At 36.9% G+C, this 27,954-nt stretch overlaps 1 protein-coding gene across 4 annotated transcripts in view; it reads right to left on the reverse strand.

Annotated features, from left to right (window-relative positions):
- Positions 1–27,954, reverse strand: part of DCLK2 (doublecortin like kinase 2) — an 86,119-nt gene that overhangs the window by 43,247 nt on the left and 14,918 nt on the right. For all 4 annotated transcript variants that reach the window (XR_005265228.2, XR_005265227.2, XM_038178020.2 and 1 more), the window contains exon 3: positions 550–652. Coding sequence is in view for 2 of the 4 variants with exons in the window: in XM_038178020.2 (XP_038033948.1) it covers positions 550–652 (103 nt within the window). In the remaining 2 variants the exon portion in view is untranslated. The remainder of the gene's footprint in view (positions 1–549; positions 653–27,954) is intronic.

Here is a 27,954-nt window from a genome sequence, read left to right on the forward strand (position 1 = left end):
CTCTGTATGGAAAAGTAACTTAAACAAGTTAAATTCATGATCTGTCAATGGACATAATGTCCTGGTTGGTCTCACCTCCTTCTCCACACATAACCCCCTACTATCTCACAGTATAAACAGGCTCGACATGGAATATGAATTGTCTAGCAGGACGACCTGAGATCTGAAATTAGCAGTTACATAATGTGATTTTTTCAAACATCCCATGATGACAGCAATATGGAGACCATCTTGTAGCCCACAGAAGTCAGAAGTAAATGTTTGTAACTGGTTTTAGGAACATTTAGAGACATAACTGAACCTTTGGAAATTCAATGCTGTTTTCCATTGAACTTTAGCGACAAGGTTCGTTAAACATTGTTAGTGCATTTTAACAGATATACAGAATTGAGATGGTAGTCTGGGAAAATGCTTTCATCAATAAGAAAATATATTCCAGTGAGTATTTTTCTATAGTGCACAGCTTGGGGGGGGGGGGGGAGGGGGGGGGAAGGAAATCTCAATGAACTTGACTATTTCTGTAGGTTCAGGATGTGATCCAAAGCTTACCACTGTGATCCAAGACGAAGTCATCCTGAGCATATCGATATTTTTCAGGTCCACATGCAATGAAGACATCGTCATCTCCAAAGAAGTCCTGCAAGCATGTCACCTTGATGGCAAAATATACAAAGTAAAATAAACAAATGCAGTATTTTTGAATGCTAAGTCTTCAGTTAGTCAACAACACTTAATTAGTTTGTGTTTTCCTTTTTACAGCGATACCATAACTTTATTTTATAATGACAAACGTTCTAGTTCCTAAGTACATCAGCTATCCTCCATGGACAAGAAGAAGTACAGGAAACCTCACAGTCAAGAATGTCAAGTATGACTGCCCCTTACCTCCAAGACCACCTTCTCTTACATTTAATACCTGTATTTTTGCCTATATGTGCATGCTGACAGCTTTGATGAAAACAGCTAGGAACCCTACCGACGCATTCTGCTATTCTTACATCAATTGCTTGTGGGAAAATCTGTTAAAATTTTTTGCTTCTGCATTTTTTTATTTTTTATTTTTATTTTCTTTTTTTTTTTTTTTACTATCTATGGCATTTAATATTCATATTTTGGTGTCCTGTTAAAGACAACAAACAAAACCAACAACACATCTACTTCATCCTGTTATTATTGAAGAAAAAAGGAAATACAAAGTTCCTTCCATGCCCTTTGCAGCTCATTCTGTTCTTTATTGTTGCAATAATGAAGTTACAATACATCTGGAGACGGATGGGAATGTCACAATGACAAATGCTTTAGACATTCTTTAAAGAAACAAAACCAAAGAATTTGAATAAAACCACCCCTCAAAAGCCAAGAAGCCAGTTTGTGGAGAAGTGTCTGCTTTAAAACACATTAAGCCAAAAATGCCACAAAAGAAATACCAAACTCCTCTTACCTACCCCTAAGAAAATAAGTGATCACAGGTAGCAAGATATTTTTAAAATATAAGCCGATTAACGTTTTCCTGTGTGCTCTACATGCCCCCCTACCTCCCTTCCCTATTCTTTTTTACATTCCTATTTAACACTGCATACTCTGAATGAGATTTGGGAATAAAAGATTTGTAGAAGCTATGGAAGTTAGAACCATTTGGTAAAAGCATTTAATTAACGAGCTAAAACAAATCACTCCTTCTAGGCAAATGGGCCTTTTTTTCCTTTTTTCCCTTTCCAGATACCTGTCAACACCATTTGCATATTTTACCCAGGGTGCTAACAGCGAGCGCTGGCAGATCCCGAGGAAGGGAAAGGTTTGCTGCTGCCTGCAGCAGGCAGCCGCCCAGAATACCAATGACCCTCCATCGCTGCAGGAAAGCAGGGACCTGGCGCTTGCAAGCCATGCAGTTGTCATGGCAGCTCTCCCTGGAAGAACAGCAGGTGCCCTTGCAGCACGAGGAGCCGCACGGCTCGGCCACTTGCAGCATTGACCGCAGGTTTCACTGCATTAGGAAGCCAAAGGGCTCCAGCCATCAACGAAATCCTTTTATTTTTATCGTATTGTCACGACAACAACCCACTCACATTTCCCAGAGATGTTTTAAGCTGTAGTTGAAACTGCTGAAGGTGGTTTAACCAAAGAGGCAGTACCGATGGGATTCAAAAGGCTGTATAAATGTAAGAGTTTTGCTAACATGGCTTTTATTCCCCTCTGCCTAATAACTCACTCAGCTAATACGGAGAGTCTACATTCCCAGAGATTTTTTTTAATTATTTTTTTTTTTTTTTTCCCAAGAGCATCACCACTGAATTAAGAGCTTGCTTTAGATACAAAGACCAAATATCTTTCCCACCTACAAGGTGTAGGAGGGCAGAGAATTCATCAACCAGCTCAAAACCATCCTTATAAGAAAAGCTGTGGAAAACCTTTTAGAATAGTTACCCCAGTCACACTGCTGTAAAAGGAGGGAAACACTCCATGAAGCCCAAGCTCAAATCTAAAGCCCCCAAACTGGGCGCCATTTTCATAAAGTCTGAGCACTGATCGCTGCCCTGCCTGTGCCCCCTGTGCCCTTGCAGTGCTCATTCAAGCAGGTTACAGCTGAATGCTGTCCTTTGGCAGTGCCTGAAGTGAATCCTTCTGTTCTGATTTAAAGCACTGTGACTTCCACCTGTCCATCACAGGCCAAGGCTTCAGCTGACTGTAAAGGGTCTTAAGCTGTACTTATTTCTGGACACGGATAAATGAATGTGTGAGAAACATTTACATAGTTGCTCGCTATACGCCAACAGTGAATACTGCAAGTCCTCCTTCTCCCTACAAAGAGGCTAGACTAGTTAACATGTAAAATGTACAAAAAAAGTATTGAAAAAGTTCAATCATCAAGGAACAAAGATCTGCTCAAATTTACCAAGCTTTCCCCTCAGAAAAAACAAATTACAAGGTAAGAATAGTGTTTCTAAAACCATGTTCACAGAAATTGTTGGCTTTCCTAAAAGCACAATCTAATGGCTATTTTTCTAGGCCTTCATAATAAAGTCATTGAATCAGTTCCCAAGATGCAAGCAGATGCTAAAATGGTCTTTATTTCCCACAGAGTTCAAACTAATGTATATGCTGCAGTTAATGATAACAACACTCACTTAGCATGCAAAAATACTTCTAAGGGAAAGCTGAACTGAATAGTTTGCATGAGATTTTGCATGCTGCAGGTCCACTGTGGTCTCACTTGCAAATAACACAATTCTGCTCAGAAGAATACCTATATTTTGATCCAATAGCAGTATCTATATTTTGATCATATAGCAATTACAGCTTCGAGCAGAATTCATCAGTTTAGAAATTTAAAAACAACTGAATTTTGAACATTACTTTTTTTTTTTTTAACTTTCATTAGCAGTAGAACTTTCACATATGAGAAATATTTCAGTAAGCTAGTGAACAAAATTTGATTTATTGAACTAGTACATGATAAATACAGCTTTTCTCTCCACAAAGTGCCTGTCTGCTGTGCCTTACCCATCCTTTGTTTTGTTGCACATACGCATACCATAGCAAAACCAGTAAAATAAGGAGTCATTCATTCAAGTAACAACTCTCTTGCTAGTCCTGATGCTGTGGGCTTTTGTGCATGATGTTTAAATTTGAAGAGCTGTAGACACCTTGACAAAGTCAAGCACCAGAACAATATCTAATTTTCAATACTATTGAGGGTTTTTTTAGAATTACAGTCCTTATGTCATTTTGGAGATTTAGATCTGCCCAATTCCTAGCTTTAAGCACAAAAGCTCTACGTGAGTACTCAGAATGCTTGTTTTCCAGCAGTGGCCTGGCAGTAACACTCAATCAGAACATCTCTCCTCTCCTGTCTGTGGCTTAAATTACCACAGATAATGGCCTTGAATAAGAAGATGATGAATGTGATTTGCTTGTCTACAGAAAAAAAGGAAAAATCTATTTAAACATACATATATTTTAAAAGAAGGCACATACAGAGGTACATGAAGAAGCTTTGTAGAATTAATTACAGTTGACACTAGAAAGTCTTACACCAGTTTCATATTTCTTTGAATCCTTTTTTTTTCCCAACAGAAAAATGAAAAATGTTTTTCTCAAAACACTTCATGAATGCTTTAAAAGGAACATTAGCTAATTAACTCTGAATTAATTAATTCTAATTCTAAGTAATGTGTTTTAAATGTGTTAAGCCCTATTTATTTCTAAAGACAACACCCTTTCCTAGACAAACATTGCCTATGTTCTGCTCATAACTCCACTACCTTCCCTTTATTTTGAATACAAAGTGACCCATTGGTGCTCCTCTGACAGCCCAGCCTGCTGTCAGGTTGTCTTGTTGCACAGCTTCTGTTCAAACACATCTATTTGAAAAATAAATTTCCTCATCCTCTGCTGTTGGCTGGTGCAGTGTTTCAGTGCATATACAACCATCACATTTACTTTTTAAATTGGTTTATATTTCTGACAAATATTTATAGCCAACCTAAGAAGTTTCCTCTTTACAAAGAAGTATTTCAGTCAGATCAAGCTACAGGACTAGATTATATAAAACTGTGACCTTTACAGAAGTCTCTTTCCCATTATTACCACCACCTCGGCCTAAAAACGTACTCTGCACGAACCCCTACTCCTACCCCTGAAAGTAGCAAGCAGAAGTTGCATCCCTTACAGAAGACACAAGAAAAACGATCCATCATTTATAGACATAATTCAACAGGGATTTTAAAATTATCCTTTATGACAAACTTACAATTAGAAGAGTTGAACGACGCTCTCGCCCACAAGGTATTTGTCCTTCCATCCTCCAGAGGAAAAAAGCACTACAAGATTTTGAGAGACTGATACTAAAGGATTTTATAAACTTATTAAAAAATACTAAAGAATTCAGCTCTTCTCAAATCTTTAACATGAAAGAGAGCCCTGTAACCAACTATAAATAAATCTTTTTTCCTTTTTTTTTTTTTTTTTTTTTTTCCCTGGATATTTCATAAAGAAATGGCATATATTTCGCATGGCCTCTGTGAGTCAGAGGAAGGGCACATAACAACATAACAGGCAGGAAGCGACAACTGGCAACTGGAGCACCTCTTGAGCCACAAACTATGACAATGTCATTGCTACTTTATTCACATTAACCAACAGTAGAACAGTTCACAAAGGAAAAATACCTTTAAATGTCCAGTTATCCCAAACACAGCTGTGCAGAATTGAAAGAAATTTACACAGAGAAGTGAGCAGTATGGTGTTCTTTAAAATCTTATCTGAGGACTTAACTAGTTTGAAGTTTTAGTTCAAAACAAAATTCAAGTATTTAACACATGCATTTGTGGTGCAACTTTAAAGCAGACTATTAGGTGACAAATTAAAACAAACAAAAAAAAGCACACAGCAGATCCATATATCAAGACCCTTCAGCCAGGAGCCCACTGAATAAATTATATTTATTCCAGCTATACAACTATGTTTCATTCTAAATGTAGAATGACAAACTGTAAAGACAAATACTTTGGCTCAATTTAGTATGGCTGATTCAATTTAAGTAACAGTAACAGGACTGGATGGTTTAAGTCTTAAGAGCCACACCCTGTGCCTAGGGAAAGCTGCTCTGGATGACAAAATCCCCACGTTAGATGAAAACTGAACTAAGCCATCCAACTGGAAAAGATATAAAAGGTTGTTTGTATTTTTTTAAAACAATGAAAAAAAATTATACCTACTGACTTCAAGAAATTAGGATATGGTGTAAATATTTGAAAAAGGAAGTGCATGACATACGAGGCAAAAGGAAAAGTAAGAGAAGTGGCATGCACAGTAACAGCTGGATCTGTGCATGTTTGCAGCTCAGCAGTAGTGACAGGCATGAGGGGCTGAAACTCTCAAAGAAATGCAGTATGATCTTTTCCCCCAAAAAATGCTAAAAAAAAAAATAAAAAACCACACCAAACCACCAATAATTCACTGAATGTCAGCATGACAAAACCAGATCCAACCTCCCTGCTCATACCTTCTGTCTGACAGGTCTCTGCTTTTCCCTTGGGCAATGCTACTCCTCTTTGATGGGGGCAGATTACAGCTATGCTATACTGACAGTGTTGCTCTTTGCCCCTCACATCAACTTTTATTTCTGAGTAAGTAAAAGTAAAAGATTTGTCTATTTTGCCTGACAGGTCATTTTTGTGATCATCATTTTTGTTTCCCTTTTCAAATAAAGATAGCATTGCCACTTCCTTGTCACTGCAACATGAACAGTCTCATTAAAATTCTTGCAGTGTTTTTGGATCTGTCCCACTGCAACTGTCAGGCTGACAGTTCAAGGGTTTATACGTGTCCTAAAGTACAAAATACAAGCAAAGAAGTCCTGCAGAAATAGGTCAGTTGTCCACGTTCTGTTTCAGTTCGATCACCAGCAGGGGCAGACTTAACTTTCAAAAGCAAGAATTTCCTCCGGGCAGCCTCGGGAACTCAAAGAGGAAGGTGAAAAGGGCATTGCCACTCTTTTCTACTGAGCACTGTGATTTTAACACAGATTTTCTTAGCTTGGAATTTCCCCTGGGTCCCTATACTTCCACAGAACAGCTAAACCAAGGGAAAGGGGATGGATGCATTTAACCATTATTAACTACTTACTGAAACCATAAATGTCCTTCAAGACTGAACTAAGACTAGAACAAAAGATGTTCAGTACTAGCTTAAGGCAGGTATTTTCCCCGTTATACTGAGTCACATTTCCTGACATGTCTTCAGTACATAGTAAGAGAACAACCAAATTAGTAGCCAGGATATATCCAGGAAGAAGATATACAGAGAAAAGTTATAAACCAGTGAACCTTAGTTTTCCCTAATAATAATAATAATAACAATAATAATAATAACAATAATAATAATAACAATAATAAAGTACTGTAACTGCCAGTATTCTTTTTATTCTTTTTTTAATTAGCACTTGGCAGAAATGACAGAGTCAAAGGCAGCAATAGTAAGCGATTTAGAAGCAGGTAAAAAAATAAAAATAAACTGAGCAAGAGCCAGGCAGGTATGGAAGCCCACATTAGGGTACATGAGAACAGCAACAAAACCACTGCTAGATCAGACAGGCAGCAAGCCTGGAATATAAGGCTGAGTAATAAGATTCCTGCTGGTACAGGAAAGAAGCACTTGCCACCTCTGAGGTTTAACTTGAACAGCAAAAACCTCTTCTGTTCCTCACCAGCTTATGTGCTCAGTGACAGCTCTAGTGCAGAATCGTGCTGGGATTCCCCACATTAAACAAAATTACAGAACACTAAAAGATGGATACACAAACTTCCAGCCTCTGATGCAGCACTTGGAAGAGCTCAAATGTTAGTAGGACCGGGCACCTTTGCCTGAAACAGCCACAGGGTAGAGGCTGGGGAGTCCTAAGGCTTGGGGACATACAGCCACGAGCTTGATAGACACTAGACACCTTTCCTACTGCCTGTAGCTATGAGTACTATGCAATGCATGCCAGTGACTACCCCAGCAGGCAATCTCTTCAAGGTCATTAGCAGACCAGGACCAAAAAAAATCTCATTTGTTTTTTATAAATAGTTGGGACTAGGCCAAATACATCCATTTCTGAAGCTCAAGTGCAGATTTTTTTTTTTTTTTTTGTCTGTGACTAAAACGTGAAACACAGTTAAAGATCAGGTCATGCAGAAAGAATGCAAAACTAACACATGCTACAAAATGTCAAAAATCACTACCTGGTCTTCTGTTATAACCCTGTGCATCTTGGTGAGTATTTTGAGACTAGCAAATTAGCTTCATATTTTAAAGACTGTGATTTTCCTTTACAATAACCTCCTATATTTCTGGACAAAATAAACCTTTTTAAAATGATACATACATATATTTTAGCAATTTTTCAGATGCTTTAACACCATCCTTACAATCTCAATATATCCATTTTTGAAAACATCTCAGTGTGGTTTTTTTTCTACAGCTGGATCAAGCAGTGTCCCCTGCTTTCTGGTCTCAGTCCAGCAAAGCCCCTTTCTAAGCCAAGCTTCAAGCTTGTGAGCAGTTCTGCTGCAGTGAGTGGAATTATTCGCATTCACAAAACTAAGCACAGCAGGAACTTGTGAAAGGCCTGAGGGCCTCCTCAGCTCTGCTGGACACCACAGCAGAATTATATATTACATCTGATTTCTAGGTTAGGACTTCCATAAAGCACTGTCTGATTATCTTTGCCTTCAAGTCCATTAAATTCAATAAACAGTGATGGAAGAATTACACTTTCTGAATATATACAAAAAAATGAAAATGTTGAATTTTCCTTGGTTAAAGACAGCTTGTTATCCTATTCAGAAAAAGAGGGGGAAAAAAATTGAAACAAAGACCATAATAAGAATAATGCTTCTAGGCCAGCTTCCTAACTGATTATTTAATCAATGGCTGTGACACATTATTACAGCCATCATCAGAAAATGAACCTCCTTTCACTGATACCCTGTAATGAGGAACAACAGTGAAAACGAAGGAGACAAAACCCTTCTGTCCCACAGGGAATCTGAAGAGTAAGAAAGAAAACAAATGTTAAGTCTTCGCCTGCTGCCTTGTAAACGGAAAAAGTCTGGCAGCAAGCCCAGGAAACGCCTAATACAGTATGACAATGCAGAAAGACTGCATAAACAGACTGGTCAGGTCACCACAACTCATACAGCTATGTGGAACAGATGACAGAATACAGCGCATACCACGTCTTAGTTTTATTTTAATTTTAAACAGATTTTTGCATATATTTTTTGATATCCCTAGAGTTTAATTCAGAAAACGAACATGCATGGAAATGGGAGACTGCATTTGGGTGCATTTCAACAGACAGATCATCCTCACTGTACTGGAAATGCCTGTCAGAAAACTAAGCTCTAGAAATATGCACAAGTTTAAGTGTATTCCTACACGTAGCTGTATCCCAAAGCCTTCCAATACTGTAGGACTTTCTGGCAAGGGCCATTCGTTGGTCTTCCAAAAGACAGACCTGACTTCTTTCTGCAACACAGTATTTCAAAGATTGCACTGATTATGTGCAGCTATTACGATATGGGAACGATTACAGTCGAGAAGTCTAAAATTCTGTAAATTTTGAATAATTTAAATCACACCTTGAATCACAATACAAATCACATCATCATTCTCTGTAACAAAAAATAGCCCAGCACAACCCTTCCCTCAGTATTATCCTGCACTTGAACATCTTGGAGTAACATAAAATATAATATACCGAGTAGCTCAATATATTATACAACAGTGAAGTTTAACATCGCACTTCGCAATTTAAAGTTACACTTAGAAACAACAGCCTTATTGAACAAGGAAATAAGTGGAAATTGGAAACAGAATTAACAAATGCAGCTCATGACCATAATCCAGCCTGTGTGAGGAAAAAAACATGGCATTTTCAGTTACAAGACAAGAATTATATCCTTGCCCATAGATGCATTAGTCACAGCAGCACAAGTAAGTCAGCATAACAGACTCTTTCCCTTAGTGGCATAACTGGGAAGACTAATACAGAACCAAAAATAGCCCCTGACTTCATACAGCTAACCTTCCATCTTAGCCCTGAGTAGCTAGTCTAAAAATAAAAGCTACTTGTATCAAGAAAGAACTTAAAAAGAAAAAGCACACTTATAAGGACAGACAGCTGGCTCATCCAGTTCAGTAAAATGTTATGGATTCTGTGACACAACTGCTGTTAAATATAAGCTGTATCATTTCCCTCAGTACAACCTCTTTTGCATTATACAAGTCAGTGCCCTCAGCTAGAATCACCTTACTTGACAAATACAGCATTCACATAATACAGAGAACTCAGAAGAATGAAATCATATGGCCAAATACTCCATCTACTTTCATTTCTTTGATTCTTTAGATCAGAAGACCTGCTGAGGCATGCTGCTATGATCTGCTACAATCCAAGGCCTCTACTGTTTGTGAACAGACACTATTTCCTGGAGAGGTTACAGAATTTGATCTAAAAGATCAAATTAAATAACTCTTTAAGTTTCAATATTCTAGTTGAAATGCAAGACTCGCTGCAATTCAATATTGTTATGTGGAAATATAAAAAAACTATTGTTTTCTAAGTTCCTGTCTCAAGGTTTCAATCTGGTTCTCATTCAAAGCTGTTTCTCACTGCACTGCAATAGGAGGGGAAAACGTTTAGGTATTCTAGAAATTCACATCTCTCTTTCAATTCTGTGATATATATATATATCTATATATTCTGTCCCATTTATATCACTTCATGTAACCAGAATCTTGCTAAAATCCATTGAGCTGCTTACAGAGTACAATAGTGGGTTTTGCATGCATTTTAAGCTTGGGTCAAGTGCCTCCATATATTAACATTTTTAAACATTAAGTTACTTCATTTAATCAGCTTTATACCTATTTCAATATAACAACCATGCTTCCAACTAAGCTTGTGGTTCCATTAGCTTACAGGTTTTGTAATGCTAATTGCTTGCCATTACATTCAAACTGCACATACAGATCTTTCAAATGCTTTTGACTCTTGAAGTATCACAGAATCACGGAATGGTTTGGGTTGGAAGGGAACTTAAAGATCATCTAATACCAACCTCACTGCCATGGGCAGGGACACCTCCCACTAAATCCGGCTGCCCAAAGCCCCATCCAGCCTGACTTTGAACACTTCCAGGGAGGAGGCATCCACAGCTTCTCTAGGCAACCTGTTCCAGTGCCTCAGCACCCTCTGAGTGAAGAATTTTTCATCTAAATCTACTCTCTTTTAGTTTAAAACCATTGCTCCTTGTCCTATCACTACACTCCCTGACAAGAGTCCCTCTCCTAGTTTTCTTATATCCTCCTCACTGAACTGCAACGTAAATACAGGAGGGAAATTAAACTTATGCATGCTCTCTACTCACTCTTTCAAAAAATGACATTTCACAGATGAAATAACAGAAATACTGTATAAAAATACTACCATATATACTGTGAAGGTATCAGTTTCCATGCTTTGCTTTGCCTGTCATGAGTCATGCTGGTCTGTCAAACTTGCATGCAACATCCATAACAATTACGCTTGACTGCTGGCACCAAGTAGAAGCAATGAGGATATAACAGATTAATCAAGAGATTGGCTGCATAAAGGGTCATTATTCAGCAATAAACTACTGAAAATTAAAAAATCCTTAAGCCGCCTGGATCACTATTTCTGCTGAGACAGAACATCAGGGACATTGTGTAAAATAAACATTTCAAGATGCAAAGGCTGCTGAATTTTGGAAGCATCTGGTAACACTATCCTGTTTTGTGGACCTCTGCATCAATAATGTTATAGGTACTTTGGAAATGCATGAGAAACTTCATCCTGTTTTGAATTAATTACTTCAGAATTCCTTATTGGTATCTGAAAATAAATCTTAGGAGAGCAGGAGCAACTGATACATCACAGATTGTTGCAGAAGAACCATTTCCAAAACACTACATTTTTAATTTTTTTTTAAAGAAAGTTTAAAAATATTTTTCAGGCCTCCTTCTATAAGATACTGAATTATGGAGTGTAAAATGAAGCAAACACACAGTCTTCAAATTCTAACATCAACCACAGTGAAACTCAACACTGAAGGCCAGTCATGTATTAGCTCTGCTACCCACAAAAACCAATACTGGTACTAAAATCATTTTCCTCTTTTTTCCACTTATATTTGGCAATACTCGATTCAATACTTTCTTCCAGACTCCTACCACCCACTGAAGAGCAAACACAAAACATACTTATTCCTGTAATATAAACCTCTTTTGACTTCAGAATTACATGAATGTGGAAAATACTAAATCTCAACTTACATAATGGAATGCCCAATGCAAAATCTAGATCTGTATTATCTTAAGTTTTGGTTAATCAAATATTTTCAGTGATTTTGCTTAGTTTATTTTTCCAAAATTTTAATTGTGATGTCTGCTGCTAACATGACAGTCTCCCAAGTTTGTATTTCTGTCGTAATAAGTGTCAGAGTTCACTAAATGTATTATTTTATCCAAGGGCTGTTTTCCCAAACAACCATTTTTTCCTCTGCATCAAAACCTGTTTAGAAGCCCTCATACATTGTCAGCAGTTGTTTAAATACATTAAGAAATCTAAATTGGGATACAATTGTTGATTTCAAGGTTTGTTTGTTTTTAAATCACTAGTTCATCAAGCATTTCCTCATATTTTGTCTTCACAATGCTTAAAAATCTGTATCAGCCCTCATTATTTTCACTGCAGTGATTGCATTTTTTTCACATATGGAGAACAGTAAATCCAGCAGTCAGGTCCCCTCACATTCTTACTCGTATCTTGTACAACAGCTAGTCCATCTGGAAGTCCTTAATCACCTGTTTCTGGCTAAATAAACAAACACAAACAAAAAGTAAAACCCAGTCAGCTTCAGGCTAGAACTAAGAACAGCCTATGGAAGTGGAAGAGCTATGGAGAGGCCATAATTTTTTCTCATTAATCATTCATCAACGAGAGCAGATATGAGTCAATTTTGTGCCTAATAGTGCCGCTGTGTAATATAAATAGTATTGCTTCACTGTTCTGTGTTTTTTCCCCACTAAATTAGTTTTCTTTGGCATTTTAGTACGTCTATTTTACCCATTTTCAAAGTTGAGGGAAGAGGATGTTTTCAAAAACATTTCTTGTTTTCAAAACCATTACAGCCGACAACAAAAGCGGGAACAGATGAGAGTGCCTGGCTCCAATATGTGTGTTTCTACTGACATGGAGAAAACCTCCAACCGTACCAAGGGTGCTCCCTGTGTGAGCCCTGCCTGGTGGCAGATCCTGATCCTAAGCCAGCCTGATGCAGTTGAGAATAGCAAATGAAGCCCCTACATGTGAATTGCTATTTTATTTTGCACAGAACTGGAAGCTGCTGTAGCTGCAGCACCTCCTGTGATGTTCCTATCACAGCTGCCAACATGTGGAATTAATTAAAGTCCCACTCAGTCTGCCTGAATCTAAGCTGCAGTGCTTCATACTCTATGCTCTGCTTTAAAGAGGCTGATATCAAGATGCTCAGTCTGGCTCAAAATGCACCTGTTGCTGCAGCTGATAGAAATACCAATGCAAACAAGATTTGGGAATCCTCAGATTACAGTTTTTTCATTACTATTAAAAGGATTAACTTGCAAAACAGCAAAAACTTCAGACTCTTCTCCTTTCCCATAAAAAAACAACAAAACCAAAGTTCTAACCAAGACTAAGCAGACATAAGATGATTTTAAAGAGAGCTAAAATGTATACTTGCAATGTTTTTTCAATTTATTCTACAGTTAGATAAAAACAATATTGAGGTTGGCGATGATGGCATGTTGTTGTAATTCTGGGAAACTATACCAGCCCAAAATATTAGACTGAAATATTATGCTCAGTGTTTGAAAAGGAGTTCAAAACCACAAATAATATCCATATAAGCATACTTGAAATTTCTGAAAAATCGTATCATTAAATAATCTAAGCCAACAATAAGTTTACAAAATGAAAGCCACAACACTTCCTTCACCAATAGGACTGATGATCACCAGTTGTTTTTACAGTCCCCAGGTTTCTTCAGAGGAAAAATTATCAGGATTCTGGACACCATTATCATGACACCCCCATACACATTTAAGACAATACATAAGTTAAACAAATATGCTTCAGGTGCATTAATTTGTCATTAGAGACAGAAGGACAAATATATTATTTTATCCTGGTGAAGACTCAGAACAAAGCCTTGCTTACAGCTTTCCTCTCCCTTCCTTCTTACTCCCCAGAGTTCTAGCTCCTCCAGTTCAGTAAAGGGGCAGAGGTGTGAAAGAGATGTGCTGACCTGGGATCAGTTAGCAGTGTGAGGAAAGAGATAGAACAATTTCCAAATGCTCTATCTGTAAGTTTAGGAAGATCTATTTGTTTCACTGGTACGTTGCCTGAAACAAAACTTTACTTTCCAGAAATATACATCTGTATGCAAGGTCTAAACGTGATTTTGCATTAAGGCAAAATAATGGCATTCTAGGTCCTACTGCCAGCAGCTGATACCTGGGACCCTGCCAGTTCTCTGCAGTTTGTGTCAGAGCCAACTAAAGACCAAAGCTGCAATTGCACCTCTTCAGTGCAGAGTGATCCTCCTGGGATCAAACGGTATTATAAACTCACCCCTGTTCCATGCAGTAGGGAGGTATGCACAAGACCATTGCACAGCTTGCACCTTGGGTATGCAACTGCACAGAACTGCACATCATACACTAAAAACAGCTTGCAATACATTGGAATAAAAATAGTATGGGTGTTCTCAAAATCACAAACATACCTTGCAACCAGCAGCAGCACCAGGAAGTGCTATTTAGTAGCAGATCAGGAGCAGATACTGCATCTGCTCAGAAGTGGAATTACATAGGCTTTGAAGTGAGCACTGCAGCAAGGCTGTCATTGTCACACACTTCCAATTACACATACAACGTGGCCCTAAACCCATTCCACCATTTTTCTGCACTCTGGTCAAGGCTTTATTTGTTTCATCTGCAAAAGATAAGCAATGTCTGGGAAAGCATCCTAATTTAAGAAGCATCTAATGTGCTTTGTCTGTTTTCATTCTGCTAATTTCCATTATTACATGTATGGTTTAACTTATCAGTTGTCTGATCCTGAACAAGCATTAAAACAAAAGAAATAGATTTTCTCTTTTGATTAATATTTTGCATAAGATTTATCATTCTCTTCCTCCTGAGGCCACAAGTACCTGATGCTCTGCAAAAGCAGAAATGCATTCTCAGTAATGATTTCTGACATTCTCTTCAATTGCTAAAATATCTCCATAGTCTTGAAATAACACAGACCATAAAAGGGGAAAACAGACTATTACACAAAAATGTGTCAGGATGTCGTCAATAAATCTCATGCATTAATTATACTAACAGATTCACTTTGCACTTTCCCCTCTTGCAATTCCTCCCATTGAGTGAATTTCTGTACACATGGGAGCTCTGGTGTGAATTTCAGCCACTCCTACACTTGCTTACAGCAGTATTAGCCTTAATCTATGTAGTCATTGTTGCTAAAGCAGGAGTGTAGTTCTGGCAACTGCTCCTTCATCAGGAGGTTACTGGTGTCCTTATTTCTACTCTCAAGGTCTAAAGCTTTTGTAGATATTCCTCAGTGCTTAAAGAGCTTCCTAAGCAGCTTCTGGGAACATATGTTGTTTTTACTCGCTCTGGGTTGAGTTTCACTATGTGTGCCAAGCAGATCTCTGTGGAGCCCTGTCAGCGATCAACTGATTTAGTATTCACAATTAGAACCCAAGCCCAGCTACTTTTGGCAGATTCACAGGCAAGAGTCCTAATTCTTATCTACATCAGCGTATCCGGTCACAGTTATTTGATTTCAGTTACCCTGACATTTTCTGTACTGGTGCATTAAAATGGACTGGCAGTACAGTGCACTCTGTACAGTGCATTAAAAGGGGCTGGCAGATACCTGTCTGGCTTGCAAAGCCTTCCACAAACAAGCAGCTCTCTTAGAAGCTGCCTTAAGGAAAGTGTCTAGGGATATGGTTTGTATTGGTACACAAAGCCTTACTTACCAATAATAAGTCTGTTTTAAATTAATTGCAAGAGGAAGGTCTCAGGGACTAGAAGTAATGTGGTTCATTTATTCCCAAAATAAAGTCATAATCCTAAAAGTTTTCTAGAAAATATATATTGGATCAGTGCAATATTTTTCTGTTTTCTTTTTCTGAGGTCCCCCAGAAATATTTCTGATAGAGATACAGATTCCTGATGAGGGAATTTAAAATTATCAAATATTACTTTACTATTCCTAATTAGGTTTGTACAAACCATCTGTTTTCCATGAACACCATGTTGAAACTGCTGCTTCAAATACGGTATGGAAAAGTCAACTGCAGCTCTTCAGAAATCCATGGTTCACACTGCATCTGCTAAGTATTCCATACGTGTTTCCCTGCCAGGCTTTTCTTTTGTTGAAAGAGGACTGTAGCAATATTATTTTTGTTCTAAAACTCTCTGCTTACTAGTCTAAACAATCCTTTGAAATTGTTACACAAATATTTACATTCAGTACATGGCAGTTACATAACGGTGCCTTTAAAGGAGTGAGAACTATTAATAAACTCCAAGTAACTCAGTCATCCTGAAATCTGGTTACATGCAAGGATCAAAAGAAGCTTTCTCCAAAGAGCTGTATTAAAGTCTAAATCTAAAACTGATTTTTTTCACTATTATGATTTTTTTTTACATTTAATACCCAGATCAAACAAAACATGACAGCTCAGTGCCTGCAACTGGGAGATGGTCAGGTTTTCTGGACTTGTGCTGAATTTTCTCAACTCAGCAATACCTATCACTATGGATATTCTAAAGGTACTCTGAAAACATTAGGCTTTTTTAAAAAAAAACAACAAAACAGCAGAAATGCAATGACTCCCAGTTTCTCTTAATACGCTTCATCTTTCATTAAGCACCGTCACCCCAAATTTCAATTTGCATACATACTCCATAAAAGTTCAGGTATTCCCCTGTGTATCAGCAAGTTACTACTGCAAGAAGTTTATGAAGTAGCAAGCAGTGAGAGGCTCAGCAAGAACAAAAAAGAAACTAAATTTACGAATATAACAGTTATGAAAATCACATTACTTACAACATATACATGTTTCATCTACCTCCAAATTTGTGTTAGAAATAGGAAGAGTGAAAGCTTAAAACATTTTTATAAAAAGGTATTTCATTTGTATACCTTCCCTAGCACACACTGACATTACTAATGCTTAAAAACAACAGCAAAAAAGCCAGCTTTAGACTGAAATCATTCGAGGGATTTCCAAGACTACTAAATCTCCACAATAGTAGAAACAAAAGAAATGTAAATCACAAAAAAAAAAAAAAAAAAAACAAAAAAAAAAAAACACAAAACAAACAAACAAAAAAGAACAAAACAAAACAAAAAAAAACACCAGTGAGGTGATGGAGAAGACACAGTGAATCTGAGGAAGGTAGACATAGAGTTCTTGCTATAGAAATGAGGCGGAATTAGTAATTTGAAACCAGCAGTTTTATAACCATGGTTTTACAAGTGACTAATTTGTCAAGTGCTACATTTGGTTATAACCTTCTGCTTATTCTTTGTAAGAACCCAGCTGGAGATGACCCAGATGCTACCAAGAACTTCATATGTATCTATACGTAGGTGCAGGTATTTTGGGAAATGAATTTCTCAGAGCTCAGATTTTGACAAGAGAATTTGATTTTTAAAATAGCTGGAAATGTGTTCAAGAATTTTGAGATTTTAAGTATAGCTTAATATATCAAATTTTAGGAACTGGCAGCCAGATTTAACCATCAAAGAATCTACTGCAGATGGATATTAGAAGTGAATGAACAATCTCCTTAAACTATACTTTCTATTTCTTTTAATACTTTATATTAAAAATACAATTTTTTGTTGTTATGAGGATACAGGTTCATAAAAAAAACACCTTTACGTATTTTGCAAAATAGGCAAACTCAAGTATATGTATGATAAAGAATACTATTGATAAAGGTCACCTTTCTCACTGAAAGCTGATAATACAGTATTAGATTAAGAGCTTCCTTGTTAATATTCCATTTCACAGAAAACCTGCACTTTCTATTGTGGCAAATGATAATTAAAAGTAAAATTTTATAGAATAACACAAAATTATAACTTGCTCTCTGCCAACTGAGGACACTTTAGAAGTAAGTTCCTCTCACAAATATCCAGGTATCATACACTCAATATCTAGCCTTCAGTTAAAAATATTTTTAAGTAGGCTAGTCAGGCTGAAAATGACTCAGAGTATGATGGTGGATGAATCATTTAAAACATTTTAAAATTAATTATATATGGATATATAAAACAGTGAGGGGAAAAAAAGGTCACAAAGAACCTTTAACTTCAGTCTCATCCCTAACAAAGACAATAATCACAGCAAAAATTAATATTTATAAGTCATGACATACCTGACAAGTCTTTTTTATTTCAGTCCCCCATCATTTTGAACTTCACATAACCCCATAACCCCTCCTTTCATCATCCAAACAAATATTGCAATTCTTATGTAGTGTACCAACGTCCTAACAAGGATTCATAGAAGGTTCTGCATGTGAAAATATTGGACCCTAGCTTTCCCTCTCTCCTTCCTCAAGATCTACAGCAACAAAGATTACATGTTCAGAGCAATAAGCAGCAATATTCTGTTACCAAGATCTGTATCAGCTACCACCGGTTTTGGAGGGAAGGCAGAAACGCAGAGACTACTACTTTGGAAAATTTTTGGGAAAAAATTCCAGTCAAATGGTAGATACACTTTCTAACTGTATCACGCAGTCACACCTGAGGCATATTTTTCCTCTAATGCAGATGTGATTTAAAGAGAATTTCACCAATAAACTCTGCTACAGATGAAGCTAAAAAAAGTATTAGGAGATCCAGAAGTTATTTTAAATATATGCTGCACACCTGAGAGCAGTGTAGGAACAGGGAGTCATGTTTAATGGAAATATCCAAAGCTCTTATTCTTGTAGCTTTTCAATTTTTCAGAAAGTGTATCTCATTGTGCAGTGAGTACTTGTATCCAAACATGTGAGAACAACCAAAGCAGGTATGCTTCTCAGTTTTCTTAGCTTACCAGCTGACGTTTCCTAATTATTATTTTACCTTTTGTAACTAGAAGAGTAAGTAGAAAATGGTTTGTACAGGACAGTATCATTCTGCATATGACAACATAGACTTCCTCTTTCTTAGTTAAAAGGAAGGCTTTTGAAAAACAAAATGCCCCCAGCCATTAAAGGTAGTCCCGAGTGACAGGACTAACTCTATGAAACCTGCTTTTATTATCACTATTACTGTTAGTTTTTATTATGATTAAATAATGTTTATTTGAGGGAGATGGATTAGGTGAATCTTCTTCAATTGCAGACAAGTGTTTAGGCGCTGGGCCTACATCCACCTCCCAGCAGATGAAAAAGGGTGGTCTTGGATGTTACACAGGAATCTTCCCACACAGTGAGTAACAAGTAAGGATCTCAGAGGCTGGGCGATTAGTAGGTTTAGAGTCCCCCTCTTATTTTGGAAGCCAACTGGGTTTTGAGTTGAAAATTCACTGTAGTGTGTTTGGTGTGTTTTTTTGCCACTAGTATCAGAGCAGTGTATACATTAGAATAAGATGGATTAAGAAGAACCAGTGCAAATGATGAAGTGTGTTTGAACAGCACTGTGTTCTGGCTGTTTTCTCTGCAATCAGAGGTAGCTCAGCAAAAGTCTAGATAGCTGCAAGTCCATTGTTTATTTCTGTAATGAGTACAGGCGTGAAAAAATGGAAAAATGTCTTTTCATTTCCATTAATAGATGTGTAATGTCAGTCATACTCATACTATGTTACATAGCTACTAAATGAAGACAAAAAACCTCCTTAAAAAAAAGTTTATCTGTCTCGTTTAACACCTGTACTTCTCTTCACGCAGTTTTTAGCAAGAAAATTGTTGCACAATATTATGACCGCTGCACACTCCTTATATTAGCATTTATTTCATATTTTCCATAAATTAAGATATAAATACATTGAAGACAGTTAAAAAAGGATCTTCTACTGTGTTGAGAAATAAAGTTCTAAAATAGAAGTTCACGGAATAGAAACTTTCACCTCATACAGATTATTGTCAAAATATGCAAGCAAGCCATGAGAGTTACTTTGGAAATTCCAGCTAAGCGTATTCAATTCACAAGAAGTGTTATCAAACATCCTCATTCATCCATTTACCATAACACAGTTCTGAATTTTGTAAGGCTTGAGGTTGTTTGGATATAAATGTTTTCTATATCCCAAATCATGTTTTTTTGTAGTCCAATATCTCAAAAGTAGAAGATGGAAAAAAAAATGTGCAAAAAGCTAAGTGTTCTGAAAGAAATCAGACTGTATTGATGTGTAAAGAATAACAAACCTGTACCCAAACTTCTAGTTTAAATAGTAGATAAAGCCCTCTCAGATCCTACAAACTTCTTGACACTATCTTGGCAACTTAGACTGAACCATCTCCAAGCCCATGGACTTCTAGACAGTTTGTGACAGAAGAAAACAGTGAGGTTCTCAATCCTCAAATAGATATATCAGTCCCGAACTACGAACAATTCCCTTCCAGTAAAGCAAAAATACCGATTGAACTAGACGTACATTCTTAAGTAGGCATCAGACTTCAAGGGCTATATAGGAAGTAACAAATCCATTGTCTATAGCAACAGCCCCTCTGATGTTAAAACTGCAAGGAATTTTATTGTTTGTATGTGAAAACAAAGAAGGACAAATACAGAATTGCAAGGACACTTTATGAATCAGATTTTATCCTTTGTTCATCTTCTTCCTCTTAGATTTCCCATAATTATAGGACTGGTTTTACTGTAGTTATGCTTTAAGAAAAAGTAATAGAAAGTATAATTGTATTATAAACTTTACAAGTATACATTAACACAAATGTTACAAATATGCCCTAATGTTTCTGCACATTAATCTGCTGTATCAGAGCTTGCATGGGGACCATCAAAAGATTTCCCTGCCTAACACCTACAGCTCCAGTGAAGTGAAGATTCCTTCCAAATACTCAGAACACTTATGTTTATAGAATAGTTTGTTAAAAGCATAACTATATAGATTAGAAATAAACAGCACTAGAGTATTAGAAAATACTTTAGTACAGCTAATCCATAAACATAAGTCGTATAGTCACGTTGCCACGATTTTACAAAGGGTAGTACTCCAATCGCTGAATCAAATGCCCTTCATGAAAGTCACTCTTCATTTCTGCAGGAAAAGGAGGAACAAAAATCTGAAACTTAGTATGAAAAGCCTTGTAAAAAGTTAGTGTTTTTCCTTCTGACGTGTTTGCTTTACTACTATCTGACACATGGTAAGGATGACTTATAAAAAGAGAGACTGGAGAGAAAGAATAAGAAAATGGACTTGATTTTGGACTTGATGATCCTTAAGGGTCCCTTCCAACTCAGGATATTCTATGATTCTAAAATAAATTTTCTCTGCTACCCCCATAGGAATCTGAAAAGTATCACAAAGCACACACAGTATATTCTCATCCTCTTCACAGAAGAAGTTTAATATTTCCTGCCTCAAAAAAGATTAGTTGCTTGACTGAGTGAGAAGATTTCTACCCACCTAAAAGTAAGTAGATGCAATGTCAGGTAGTCTGCAGTCTGACCAAACATAGACCATGTCCAGGTCTGCAAATTGTACCGATCAAAGCTAGCTGTGGTCAGATGTCTGCCTGCACAACCAGGTAGGCATATTCTAAGGCTCCCTTGCAAAATATAGAGAGAATACGGCAAATACTTCATAAATAGGACCCAATTCCACATTTATCGGTGCTTAACCTCTCTGGTTCATTTTTACTTCCATCTAAATCAACCAGACTCTTACTTTAAAAGAGAAACTGCATGTTCTCAGCATGCAAAAAAAGGGTATCCTCATAAAGTGCTTACAAGAAGGATTCAGGTTCTGTCTCTCTGGTAACAAACTTTGTTTTTCTTTAACTAACTGGCTTATTTTCCAATAATTTTACTCAAAACACTAAAGTTATTTTAAATACAAAATACTAGTGCTATATTAATTAATAATATATTAATAATGAATATATATAGTAATTAATATTACTGTTGAGCTTTAAAGTTAGAGATAAGGACAAAACCAAGAAATGTCTACCCAGACCTCAGTCTAAAAACCTAACTTGCCCTGTAGTTAACAAGTTATTTTCTATCCTTCTTTTTTTTTTCCTTCTGTATTATACTAGTTCAAAAAGTCTCCCATGATTGCAGTGACCCTGTGCCATATATCAGTAAATAAAATGTCAAGTAAATGCAAACAAGTTGAATATTTAAAAACAAGGCATAAATGGCATACTTACACAAAAGAAGAAAATGGTGGTTGACCTTGTGAGAGAAGTGCTACAAGGACACCAAATTTCACTGCCTGCAGTGAAAACACCATCACCCCTTCCTATGCGGAGCTTACAACCTGACAGCCACAAAGAGGGTCATTACTCCATCTAAGTGCTGGAAAGCTCTCTTCTTTTAAAAGTTGGCTTCTATTGCTTACTTTATTACCTTCTCTTGAAACTACTGTGTTTAAAGGTTCACTGCAAATTAATCAGGTAGTAATATTTTAAACATTAAAGATGAATAATCCATTTCCTCTCTGACAAATCATGTCATGTCTCCTGATGTAGATGTGTTATGGGTGAAAATGCCATTTTTCTTAGTAATTGGTATAAATGTGGCAGAAAAGTTCATACTTCAAGATTTCAGTATTATCGCTTCAGCATACCTAAGAGATGCTGACCACCTGATTATAGCCAACCAAGCAGCAGCTACTACAACAGGTCCATCAACCTGACAACCTGAAAGATCTTAAACAGAAAGTCTGTTTATAGACTATTATGAACAGGAATTGAGAAAATTCAATCTTGAAACACTTTAAAATGCAGTTGGTAAATAGCTTTACGATGTGAGGTGTAACAGGCTTCTTAAAGGAAAGTTTGAATATTTAAATGTGATAATCGAAGAACTGTTTACTAAAGTAAAATAGGGTAATCTAACTATAGGGAAAAAAAAAATCCATGATCTCAAAGTAATAAGGGACATGTGACACAAATCCTAATCTGGCATATGACAGCTGCAGAATGAATTCAAAAGATTTTTACCAGACTAATTATCTGTTAATGGCTGGGCTCAGCGGGACACAACAAATTCCCAAGGTTTAGTTTCCAAGTCATGTGATTTGATCGTAGCATGGCAGATGGCAGACAATGACTGCATACCCTTCATTTATTCTAAGAGCTACACACGCCATTTCGGTAACCCAGTGCTGAAATTATGGTAATCATACATCAGCAAATACACGTTTCTGCTGGTGACACCACTATTCTTGCAGCCATCGTTTCCCACACTGTGCAGCATGTCATTTTTATTAAGTGCCGTCAGCTCTTGGAGCGTACAGACAAAAATTGAGAACCCAGTAGGATTTACCCTCTCAGTGGATCCAGAAAGGCGCTGGCAAGTTGGATGTCAGTTTAACAGTACACGCATTTGCTTTTATTTAAAGTATCAGCAGATTTTTTCAGTTGCCGTTGTCTAATTTAGAAGTGTTAACTTCATATCAGAGTTTGATTTTGCATTCATTTTGATAAATATTCTGTTATTTCGACAGCCCACCTCACTAACCCGTTAGTTTGATGACAATAGCTGCTAGTGTTTATATACCTAAACCTTACATCACTGAAAAAGATTAAATTTACCCCCAGTGGACCCCAGCCATTACATTCTCAGTAATGCTATACCACATCCCCAAAGCTAGAGTTATATATCCCTGGGGGAGGCAACATACACTCTCCATGTTATCTGTACTATATTTTAAATTATTGATTTCCAGAGAGTATAAGTATGAATACTACACAGATTCTTTGCCACCCTCCTCCTATCCCCAAACAAATTCTAAAGACTTGAAAGCCAAGTTTTGCAGTGCTAGACTTCAGTTATTCCACATGGCATGACCTTAATTTTTTGCACATGCAACAAAGCTGAAGAGCTTTCTCAGCATGACTGTTCACTGCCAGTTTAAGACACTCATTAGATGACTCACAAGATGTTCAAGTTTGTTGTTGGCTTGTTGTTTTTTTTTTTGTTTGTTTTTTACTACTTTAACACAACAGGCATCATCATTTTGATACTTCTAAATAAAATCCTTACCACTTTGCATTTTCATTGCTCCTCAAAATGGTAATGATCCTCTGACCACTGTGGTAAAAGCTGTAAATACTTTCTTGAGGTAAATCCTAAACCACACATCATCTATGTGTGGCTTTTGTGCTGCTACATTAAATGAAATTGCTTTAGGATGTATTCCCCTACATGATTTGTAGGTGGAAAAATGTCTCTATTTTCATATTTAGGGTATTTTTCAGATCCCTACATCTATGACAGGACACAGTTAATTTCAGGTTAGTTTCGGATAACACTGCCTTCCATAAATAACCACAGATGGGAAAACTTCTATATCCATGGATGAAGGCCAAAACTATCTCCTCTGAGTGCACCATTTCCTCCTTCCCTCTAGCAATAAATATCCACTGCTTCCAGTTCCGGGCCTTCCAACTGAAAGTCTGAACAAAAAAGAAAAATACTGTGTAACGGTGTCCATAGATGAACTCATTTCCTGCCATACAGGCTTCCACAATGTTAGGGCCTCTTTAAGTATTATGAGTATTTTTTTCATACTCATAAGATTTGTATCCTGTGCCCAGCAGGCTGACATCTCTCCCCTGTTACTCTCTGAAACAATTGCACAAGCCCAGCTTCCCCTAAATCATGTTTCATTCCAAATGCTACCACCGGGTTTGAACTTACCCTAAACGTTGCTGTATGAATTTTACAGGAGATGCAGGTGTGTATAGGTACACATCTTAATGCTTACTGGCATTCAGATTTTTATTACTTCGTCTTCAGCTCAGCAATTCTTCCAAAGCTGTGAACAGCCTTTAGTTAGAAAACACTCAGATAGAAGCGAAATTTTCAGGAACCTCAGAGACCATTAGATCCCACTTATCTACCCCACAGAAAGGCAAACTAACTCAAACTGCTCCTGAGTGATCTCTGACAAACCCATTCTTAAAGGAAAAATATAAAAAAGAAAGTAAAACAGTAAAATCACCTCTTTATTAACCTGAATTTAACAGTGACTGTTTGCCATGGAGTTCCTCTAGATCTGATGAGCTTCAAGCCTTTATAATCTCCCTGCTGAACCTTTGTTTAAGTTTGTAGGAAAACCTGCCATCTCTGATGGGTATCTTAACATCTGCAGTTGGTCTGTTCGAATTTCCCATACAAAACAAATACAAAATTTAGTTTTCAGAAGACATCATCTCTTTACTAAGAGATTTCAAACTTGTCACGGGAAAATAAAAAAACTGAGCATGATAAGTCTGATGAATTCTTCCAACTGTAACATGTTTTCATTAATTTCCCATTTACTTTTAATGAATCCTTTATAAAAATTTTTTATCAGAAAATTAGGGAGCTTTAGGTTTCAAAGAGAGCCATCAGCATACTTGTGGTTCATCAGGAAAAGAATTTCAAAAAAAGGTACGTTTTATCTGCAGCATATTCTCAATGTTTTAGAAATGGAGTACAGAAGAGGTGGCTCATCTATATCTTCAATCCTGTTACATATTTTCATACGTAACTGCAACACAAGGCAAGCTTGAGAAGTTACTATCTTCCTGAAGTGAAGATTTCATTTTCTTTTAGGCGACAATAATACATGCTTCAGAGATCTGTACCGTTTTTGTGAGTTTCTCAAAGGAAATTCACCACCACTGTACTCTCAAAAAATTAGTAGGTAAATTACCATTATATTGCTACCCTATACTTCACAATAATTGTAACTTTAAGCTTGTTCATCTTCCCTTTGGAGATATGGAAGGGTTAACCTCCCAACCGCAGAAGCTGCAGTGTGACTGTCCTTGCTTCACAGTAGGGAAGTGACAGATTCCAGCAAAGAACAGAGGGGAAAAAACACAGCCAAGTAAGGAAAGCACTCTGGTCAGGCAAATACATTAGGCAAACCTCAGTGTCAGAAGCACAAAGACTGGAATGGCAGAAGCCAGCCTACAAAGTTAAAGCCTAGCTACTGTGAGGAATATTTTTCCTTGCACAAGCCATCACAAAAGTCTTCTCCATTAGAAATAATCCAATTCAAACATTAAGAAAAAAGGAGTCCTTGTTAATGTTACAAAATCTTTCAATTTAAGGCTAGATAATTGTCCATCTTCATACAAAACAATCAAAGAAAAGATCCAACATTGATATTATTCTCTGCTTTACTATTACCAAGGTCTTGTTATAGTAAAGATTAATGAAGTCAGATGAATATCTAAAACTTATTCTGTAGACTCCCTTTCCATTGTACTGATCAAAATTAAAAACAAGAGTTTGTCGTAGATCACTGGTTTCATGATTATTTCTTACTACCCATATTAAATACCTCAATGGAAGGCAAAATTTTCCCACAGAGAACATCACATTCCCTAATAACCTAATAAAAGGATACAGCTTTTATACATGCATGTTTTATACATTTTATACACTTGTATTTCAACATAAATTCCATATTAAACAGGAGACACAACCTAAACCCACTGCCTCTCATAAAAGGGAAAAAAATCTGTATTCCTTCAGAGATAAAAGGGAGGGAGCAGGCAGGGAGGGAACCCTGAGAATCACAAGAGCTACATTTATAAGATGCAGCCATTTACAAAGTGCCTTTTTTTTTTTTTTTTTAAATGGTTGCCTTTCAAGCTTTGCCAACAATAGGATGAATATAAAAGATCTGCCTCCCTAGCAGATTTAGAAGAATAAGCAATTACCACATTAGAGAAAATAGGCTCAGAAATTTCCACCGATTGGTAATTGGCAGCAAAGCAACTCTTTATTTGCCAAACTCCACAAAGCCCTTGGGCACCAAACTCTACATATACCAGCAATGAACAAAGAAAGATGAAAAAAAATCCCAACAGGGCTCAGCCTTCAGGAAAACAACAACAAAAACCTCCAGAAGTCTCTATCCTCCAAGAGAAGCAGAAGGACACTCTTATTATCAGGGTGTCTGAAGTCCTGGGTAGAAGACCTGTACCACACAATCCTCCAAAATCACAATTACATTGTGGTTGTACAAGGAAAAGCTCCTTCCTGAAGCCTAGCTGGAAGAGCAGAAGTCCTTTCTTCCACACATGTGTAGGTTTCAACATTTATGCACTGGCACCACTGAAACATTTTACACCGACATGAGTATTACAGAGCAGCTACTCAGTGTGAGTACTGCAGGCTGCTCACAGTGAGAACTAGGGATTTCTCTATTCCGAGAAGACAGCCATCATCCACCATGGGTGACATTAATGTGTACGCAACATATGTGAAATTTAATGTACGACTGCAAGTTAGTTAATTTTATTGCTCCCTGATGCACCACTGCAGCTACCACATAAATGCAGACGGGTGAGTTTCCACGGTATCAACAATTTAGTAGAAGAAGCAAATCTGAACTGAGACTCCAAATCTTAGCAGTTGCCTTTCCTGACTCTTCCCAAATCTTTTTTATCTACTTGCTGGAGAAAATTAAAATCTCCCTGTATAGGACAGTAACAGAAGAATTCTTGGGTAGAAGAGACTAATTTCTGTATTATAAATATCCTCAAAGCTATCTTATAATGAATTACATTTAACATGACTAAATCACATTTCAGGACTTTTAAAAAGAAAAGCACATTCCTAGAAAAGATTCTCTTGTAACAAATTTCATTTAAAATAAAAGTATTAAAACTAAAAAGCGTGTTATAGTGTCAAATATAGCAAATCAAGAGCCTCAGTGATGTATTTGCCTCATTGTACTTAATACCAGAGAACAGAAGTAGTTCTTTCCAAGCATTTGATTATGAAAGGCGTATCCATAGCACACAGAATATAACTCGAGAAAGACCTCATGTCCAGATAATAATAAGTGCACTTTTTCTATGATACATTTGCTAGGAACTTGCAACATAAAAATGTGTTCGTTAATGCACATTATGAAAAGCTTGAGAATAAAAATTCCCAACTCTCCTTATACAAAATCACAAGTTTTACAAGTAGTACATGCAAACATACAGGTATGCAGATGTGCAAAAATACCTTCTGAATGAGCAAGGATCCTAATATTTAGTCAACAATACCGTAGCCCAGGTATCAGATATCAAACATGATCTGCTTTGCAGCCCGTGCTGTTGAGGTCCTGCATGAGTGTCAAATAAAAGCATCAAGTATCGAAGTCCTGTACTGTGAAGAGCTGAGCCATTCACTTGAAT

The sequence above is a fragment of the Anas platyrhynchos genome, chromosome 4 (genome assembly GCF_047663525.1).
Source record: "Anas platyrhynchos isolate ZD024472 breed Pekin duck chromosome 4, IASCAAS_PekinDuck_T2T, whole genome shotgun sequence".
Lineage (NCBI taxonomy): Eukaryota > Metazoa > Chordata > Aves > Anseriformes > Anatidae > Anas > Anas platyrhynchos.